This window comes from Lactuca saligna, chromosome 2, assembly GCF_052625555.1.
Source record: "Lactuca saligna cultivar CGN05327 chromosome 2, ASM5262555v1, whole genome shotgun sequence".
NCBI classification, from domain to species: Eukaryota; Viridiplantae; Streptophyta; class Magnoliopsida; order Asterales; family Asteraceae; genus Lactuca; species Lactuca saligna.
The window spans coordinates 139,225,519-139,233,350 of record NC_136418.1 but is presented as its reverse complement, the minus strand read 5'-3'; the positions used below and the strand labels follow the sequence as shown (position 1 = coordinate 139,233,350).

At 31.9% G+C, this 7,832-nt stretch overlaps 1 protein-coding gene across 2 annotated transcripts; it reads right to left on the bottom strand.

The window, feature by feature from the left end:
• Positions 1-1,327: 1,327 nt before the first annotated feature.
• Positions 1,328-4,901, bottom strand: LOC145031796 (uncharacterized). 2 transcript variants are annotated; one of them, XM_078980428.1, is made up of 6 exons: positions 4,592-4,901; positions 3,968-4,167; positions 3,085-3,582; positions 2,865-2,996; positions 2,158-2,789; positions 1,328-2,076 (listed from the first exon to the last, which is right to left on the bottom strand). In XM_078980428.1, exons 2-6 carry the CDS (start codon positions 4,092-4,094, stop codon positions 1,372-1,374), a joined length of 2,094 nt encoding a protein of 697 aa, XP_078836554.1. In that variant the 5' UTR covers positions 4,095-4,167; positions 4,592-4,901; the 3' UTR covers positions 1,328-1,371. The 2 variants fall into 2 exon arrangements, with proteins under 2 accessions (XP_078836554.1, XP_078836553.1); XM_078980427.1 differs by lacking the exon at positions 4,592-4,901 and having other exon boundaries at positions 3,968-4,297.
• Positions 4,902-7,832: the final 2,931 nt, after the last annotated feature.

Below are 7,832 nucleotides of genomic sequence, written 5' to 3'. Positions count from 1 at the left end.
ATATATATATATATATATATATATATATATATATATATATATATATATATATAAAACACATGTACGATGCGAATACACATACATACATAGTAATATTAATATTATTATTAATCAAAATAAAAGTTATAAATATTTAAAATATATTTTTTTTGGTATTTCATTGTTTTTTCCTACATATAACCTTTAAAAAGAAAATTCATCAATTTTCGTAGGTACTTTCCATCAGATGGCCTATAGATCGACCTACATCCCTAGTTGGTCGAAAAGGCATTGCTAAATTAGGGTGGTTTCCCTTATGGGCAATACATCGGTTTCTCAAAACATTTATTTCCGAAATATTTTTGAGAAAAATATTGTTTTTTCTAGTAGGGTGTGTATCAACTATAATAAATGATGATCAATTTTGTTATATGTTAATTTCTCATTAGTTTTAACACTTACTATTTTATGATATTTTTTAAATAAATAATATCTACATATCAATTTCTAGGTTTTTCTAATTTTTAAAATTAAAAGCCACATAATACTTGTATATTTATATATGCAAAGTATTAAATGTAATAAATATGTTACTAATTGTAATTAATACGTTTTTTCTTTCCTTATTTCAAAATTATATTAAAAAAATACTTAATGTTTACATTTTAATATTTAATTTTTTTAATCAATCCATATAATACATGAGTTTTACTTTTTACACCTATTATATACTATACGATAGTTTATTGACTTATACAATCCCTACAATGATATTGTATTTCATATTGATTAATCAATTACCTAAGTTGACGAATATCTCTCTACTTTATTAATGCAAAAATTAGCAAATATTTTGGCCATTGTTTTTCACACATAATTCATTGTTGTTTCTTTTACACGTATCATCATATGCTGCAGCATATGCTTCTGTTTTAAAAGCATTCATAATGTATTGTTGAATGAGATGACATTAATAATTGATATTCAATAGATTAAATTCTATCATTATAAAATATATGTTGGCGTGCAATGGAAGTTCAATGGTCATTGAACTTTCAATGGGAAAAAAGAATTTTTTAAATATTACAAATATACTGCATTGAACTGTATATATAGAGTTCAATATGTTGTAAGAAAAATTAATATAGAGTTGTATAGAAAATAAAATGATGATATATCAATCGATTAAACTCAAATACATTTAGTGCATTGTTGATGTCCTAAACTAGAATGTTATTAGCGAGTTTTGTAGTTGAAAGATACAAAACCATACATATACATCCTCAGCAACTTACAATGTGACATTGTTATATCGTTATGTCTCATCTTATGGAATCAAACAAAACCATAATAACAATTATCAAATAATATTACAACTAGAACTTTTACACTTTACAACAATTTCAATATTTTCGAAGTGCATTTTGAAATCAAAGGTACTCTAAACGGAAACCACCACCGATGATTAGACATGGAGTCTTCATAGTAAAGAACCTGTTTCTTGGGCCGAAAGAGGTATCTAGAACCATACGTCGACCGAAATATATCTTTCCACAAAGGAAATTGCAACGTAGCAAATAAGAGAACCGGCATAGTAGCAAAAAAGGCAATAAGAATCGGTATCCACTTCAAATCCTTATGATATAAAACAAAGAAGCTGACACTAAAAGCAATCATCATGGTTGTTATCGAGAGAAAAAGCGTCGCTAAACCTATCATAAGCTTTTTGGGTAACGATTCCAAGAAATCACGTTCAGCATAACGAGATGTGAGGATAGATAAGAACATGAGGATTGAAGCTGAAGATGAGAACAAAGACACAGCATCTGACACTACGAAAGCTATAAAGGTTCCTTTCCGTTTAAAGTAAGGGATACCATCATCCTGATCGTATCCACCTGGCACTGTAAAAGCTGCAGCGAATACTATGGTGGCAATAAGGGCGGCAACCACCATACATTGACTAGCGGTGTCTTTCATCCAGTCCTCACCTTGTTTGACCAACTCTTTGTGTTCTCTGGTGAATAATTCATGTGGTGTTAGACCTTCTTTGTTCCTTCGTTCGCGATAAGAAGGTGGAATCATGTTCTCTACTTCCTATAACATAAACACAGTAGATCAAGTAACAAGTATTTCAAAATTAACATCAGTGGAGTTGAGGAAATATAATAATTGTACCTTAAACCACAATAGTTCACGTTGCATCTGTAAAGCAACTCCTGACACGTCCTCAAGTCGTTTTTTCTTAGCACTTTTCCCAACTAAATGCAACATGTTATTGTCATTTTTATCTTTGAGAGGAGTTATGAGATCCTTCATTGAGCCTATCTCGTATAATAAGTTGTAGATACCCTCGTGACGATGTTTAACAGCAGTGTGAAATATACTTTGATTGTTATCATTTACTTTCCATATTAAATCAGGATACTTGCGTATAAGCTCGATGATAAATCTTGTATTCCCCATTTCTGCAGCAACAAATATTATTCGGGCGGAGTACTTTTTAGTTGGATTTCCCCGAATTTGTACATTTGGACGAATTACAGGGGGGGAATCTTTGATTAAGTTTCGGATTTCAAATGGCATTTTGTCGATTCCATCAGAAATTCGTTTTAGTAGTTCAAAAGTTTGTTCTTCTTTGTCAGAGGGTGACTTGTCATCTGGCTTAACAGGAGGATCAGGGGGGCCTCTGATTATGGCATCAATTTCATTCCTTGGCTTCTCAGAAATATTTTCCCAAATGAGTGTCAGTAATTCCAGTGCTTTTGCTTTGCTTTCCCTTTCTAGAACTTGCTTCTTTGGATTAATCACTGTAACAATATATAAGATATTAACAAGTGAAAAATGATGGATGATGAATCAAGGAGTAGAGATGCTTTGTTTACCCCAATTGAAGGTTTTCTTAAAGATATTAGATTCCGTTTCAGCAAATACATCAGCCTTTTTAGCTAAAACTCCAAGCACACTTCCACTACTACGAAGGTCTGGATGCTCTTGCACTATCTTTAGTGCAATATCTAGAAAATATTTGAGATTCTGTATGAGGAAAAATGGTATGAAAAAAAAAAAAGTAACAAAATAGAAAATGAAAAGAAGAAGACATACCAAACATATCAGTCTCAACACATTTCAGAAGAAGCCAACCTCGGTTTTGAGGTGTCCAACAATCATCGTGCAAATTCTGGGAATTATCATACAGAAACTTCACCACCTCATAATGTCCAAACAAGGCAGCCATATACAGTGGAGTCATGTGTTGACTACCAGTGATTGCAACCAAGGCTTTGTTCTTTTTCACCATAATCTTAACCATTTTAACATTTCCAGCTGCAGCTGCTAAACAGAGGGCAGTGTTGGAACTGTTGTTCTCAAGTTCCAGGTCTGTTTTATCCATGTATTCTATCAGATTTTCCAAGAAGTCTTCAACCTGTTTGGTGCTTTTTGCTGATGCTGCAACATGAAGTGCTGTTTCGCCATTTTCAGTGATACTATACCTTACCAACTCGAGCCTTTTATCAAGAATGGCTTTAGCAGCTTTCCAATCACCTTTAATTGATGCTTCGTATAGAGGGATACCAGTGGTGATGTAATCTTTTCTAGGCCCTTTAAAGCAGTGTAATGCAATGTTAGTACACCATTCATCCAAGAACAATTGATATATGAGAACTGAAAATCAATTCCATCTTAGATAAAGTAGGCTTTCTATGAAATAACAAGGGATCTCATCTGGAATTTCTGAAAGGGGAACAGTATTACCCTTTGATTGTTTATTTTAACCTTTTTTTATGCAAAGTTTCCTAATTTTCTCCGAGGAGAGTAGTGGAAACAGAAACGGAAAGGTATGTACAAACTCTTTTCTCAACCATCGGCAAGCCTGGAGCATTAGTTCATAGAATCATAGGAATCGCCTTATTTTCGATATGAAATCTGGTGTATAATAGCAGTATATGTAAGGAATTGAAGGAGTAAAGTGGGTAGCAGAAGTTACCATTAAGTAGATCTGGACACGGTTTTGAGTGAGTTTGTGATACAGTAATTTTGATATCCTGCTGCGTATGCTGACTTAATGACTTATCCTCGTCGATTGAGGCTAACTGTACACTTGGTTGAGCCATCTGCACGGGATGATTAAAACCCTAATTGCTTGACGCCATGACCAGAAAATCAGAGGATTTGCTGATAATACCTCTGTGTCAGCAAGCGATTCTTACATAAGCGAATGAAATTCGGAAAAAAGCCTTGCTGGAGATCATTTGAACATTTAACTATTAAAGCGATGACTATATACAGCAAATTTCTCTCTCTTTAGTCAATGTCAATTCTTTCCAATCTAAAACAATTGTTAATTGCAGAACTAATAAAAAATATCATTATATTATTTATATACACTCCACTAGTCTACTTACATATAATAATAACCAGGTCGGGAACTCCCGCAGGAATCGGATGTGATAGGTTTTTCAGTAAAATTGAAATATGAATAAAATAACTTTACATTTTAAGAATGACTTTTAAAAAAAATTAAATTTCTATTTTTTACATATTCATTTTCACTATAGGATGTAAAAACTTTGTTTTTTTATATATTTATTTAAAAAAACAAAAATTGCACCTTAAGGAAGTGAGCTTTCCATTATTGGTGGACTTTGTGTAGATGATGTCTTAAAGCTGCTATTTGATACGCTTTTTAACATCTGATACAAATAACCCAAAAAAAAATCGACATAAGAATAAATATGGTGCCATAATTTACATAAAAGTAAACATTTCATTAAAATCTCCCCAAATCTCATAGCTACTCGTTTTACTCAAATGCCCTCAAATCTCATTGCTACACGTTTTACTCAAATTTATTTTGGTTCCAAGAATAGTTTGGAAGGAACTGGAATTTGTAGGGTTTGGTTTGGCATATGAAAGAATTGGAATATTTTCATGTATTTGGTTGGCAAGCGAAAACAGGTGTTCGGTGAAAAGGGCATTTAAGTAAATCTAATGTTTAAATTCAAAGGCCAAAGGATTTTTTTGGATTCCAATGTAATTTAATTCCATACGTAAGATTGGAGTAAGATTGGAGTGGAATTGAATGCATGGAATCTTAGTCTTCTTTATGCCATACTTCTTCAAAACACTTAAAAGCCTTGGATACTTCTTCATTCTATGCAAGCTAACAAAAAAAAGGAATTATTTTTACTTATTATTCTTCACACGTTTAGGTTAACGGATCAATAAATCAAAAGTGAATCTTGAGGTTATGTACCAAGTTGGTATTTTTTTACTGTCACTTTGTAGAGCTTGCTAGCTGGCCAAGACCAGAGGAACTTCATTTCCAATAGCAATACCTACTATATGTGTTTTGGACTTCCTCCCTGCAAAAGATTAAGTTACATATATAGGGCAAAAGGATCCTTACTCCCATGTGGTTTTAGGTTTGACCTGCTTTTCCAACACAAAATATCCCAATCATCTTAAAACTCAAAAATGGGACAAAATGAAGTGAAAATGGTAATTCTGTCCAAATCCTAGAAAAGCTGAAAAACTCAAAAATGGTCAACTAAGGTGGTCAAGCTGTACCTAAATAACAAAAAATAACAATTATAAAAAACAAAAATATTTTCATTTATTTGTGTCATACTTTCATTCCTTTGAAAAATCTACTATAGCAATTGTATCAGTTTTTACCTCTGTAAATGGGTAGATTCGTCATTTGTCTACAAATATGATGATATCATCAAGTATGTTGCTATTTCTTACCCTCCTAATAAACCAAAATATGTTACTTGAAAGTATTATGTTATTTGAGACTGAAACTTTGTCAAATGTCTATAATCATATGTTGTGATTTTTTACTGGAACATCATCAAATCACCACAATACCCTCGGTCATATTTTGTGATTTCAGACTAAACCTATGTCAAGGTACTAAAATGCGCCTTGGTCATATTTTGTAGTGAAACTTCCAAAAAAACAAAGAAAAAATGTTTCATACCTTCTTCCCATTCTCGTTTCAGGGCATATTTTTAATAAATAAAACATATCCAGCTCAATAACGATTGTCAACAAACCTGAATTTTTTTTTTTGAAACAATACTTAGTACCTTCAAAAGAATCCAAATTGTAAACAACCAATGTGATGGAAAACAAAACCCAAAAGGGAGAAATCATTTCTCTGTGGCTATCTATTCTAAATTAAGCATACAAAAGAACACAAAGCAGGTAAAGAAGTCCTCAAACAATTCATTTGAGAAGGATAAAGTGTTTTTTCCAATAAGGAAGCAAGGTTTGTGTTATATATGTCCAATAATGTTGGTTTAGTTCGTCAAATCACCACAATACCCCGGTCATATTTTGTGATTTTAGACTAAAACTATGTCAAAGTAGTAAAATGCCCTTACTTATATTTTCTTATTTCAGACTAAAACTTTGCCGAATTACTACAATGGCCTAGTCATATTTTGTAGTGAAACGTCAAAAAAAAACAAAAAACAAAAAACAAAAACAAAAACAAAAACAAAACAAAGATAAATGTTTCATACCTTCTTATCATTCTCGGTTGAGGGCATATTTTTAACAAATAAAATATATCCAACTCAATAACGAACCACAATAGCAACAAACCTGGAAAAAAAAGTTGAAACAATAATCCAAATTGTAAACAACCAACGTGCAGAAAAACAAAACCCAAAAGGGAGAAATCATTACTTCCATTTATTTGTCACTTTTATATCTTCTTATAAAATCATTGAAGAAGTACATTGTCTAAATAAGGAAAAAAAATGAGTAGATTATGCAATTTTTTTAGAATATAAAGAACATTGTTAACTGGTTTTTATGCTAGTGGTTGAAGCAATGTTGCTTTTCTTATGATTTCAAAAGTATCAGGGGCATCTCTGGAATTTTGATAATAAAAATGAATTCATAGAATTACTTTTGGCAGTTCAAATATGTATAGTTTGTTTGTTATTTTTTTTGAGGTGTTAATTTATTTTTCTGCGGCTGCTCAATATTGAAGAGGTTTAATAACATCGTTTAAATACCAATAAAACCGATTTGGGTTTTTGCTGTGGTGGGTATGGTGTCACCTATCCTTGCATCTGATACTAACTTATTGAACCTGATATGTATTATGTATTGAAAGTTAATTAAGCATTTTCCATATCAAAGATTAAGTATTAACATCATAAAATCTCAATATCTTGCCTGAAATATAAAATGCCTACCAAAAAGGTTAAAAAGGGACACAAAATAGCAACAATTGTGATGAAACAGATGATGTAAAACCTGTAGAACCAAGTTCCTATCCAAGTTTTTTACACTTTATGGGGTTTAGATCAAGTGTTTCTTCAACTTGGGACTCATCTTCTTCTACTTGACCTGTAATAAGCAAGAACCACAACTGAAAATAAATAACATAACCAAAGTAAATGCAAAGAAAAAGAACATTATACTCGTATAAAAAATATGGTTTATGAATGTGTAAAATCCCCAGCCGATCATCTGATGTAGGAGGAGAAGTTGAGGTTAGTAACCATAGAAATGGGTTTGCATTTTTATCTATCGAGCATAAAGGAGATGAAGTGGCCAAAGTTTACTCAGCTGCCCCGAAATTATGGTGTCATTTGTTGCAGGTATAAAGGAAGAGTTAGGATTTAGGAACCTCTTGTTCTCCCTAAGAAGAAAAAAAAATCAAAAGAAAATAAAGATGAAGAGTAAATTGATAAAATATAAAGCAATCATCCCATATTTCTAAAGTAACAATCGACGATAATGACAGAAGTAAAACCGAATACCTAATATATCATGTCGATTTCTTTTAGTTTAGTAATCTTGTTAAACACTGATCGAGGGTAAGTAAA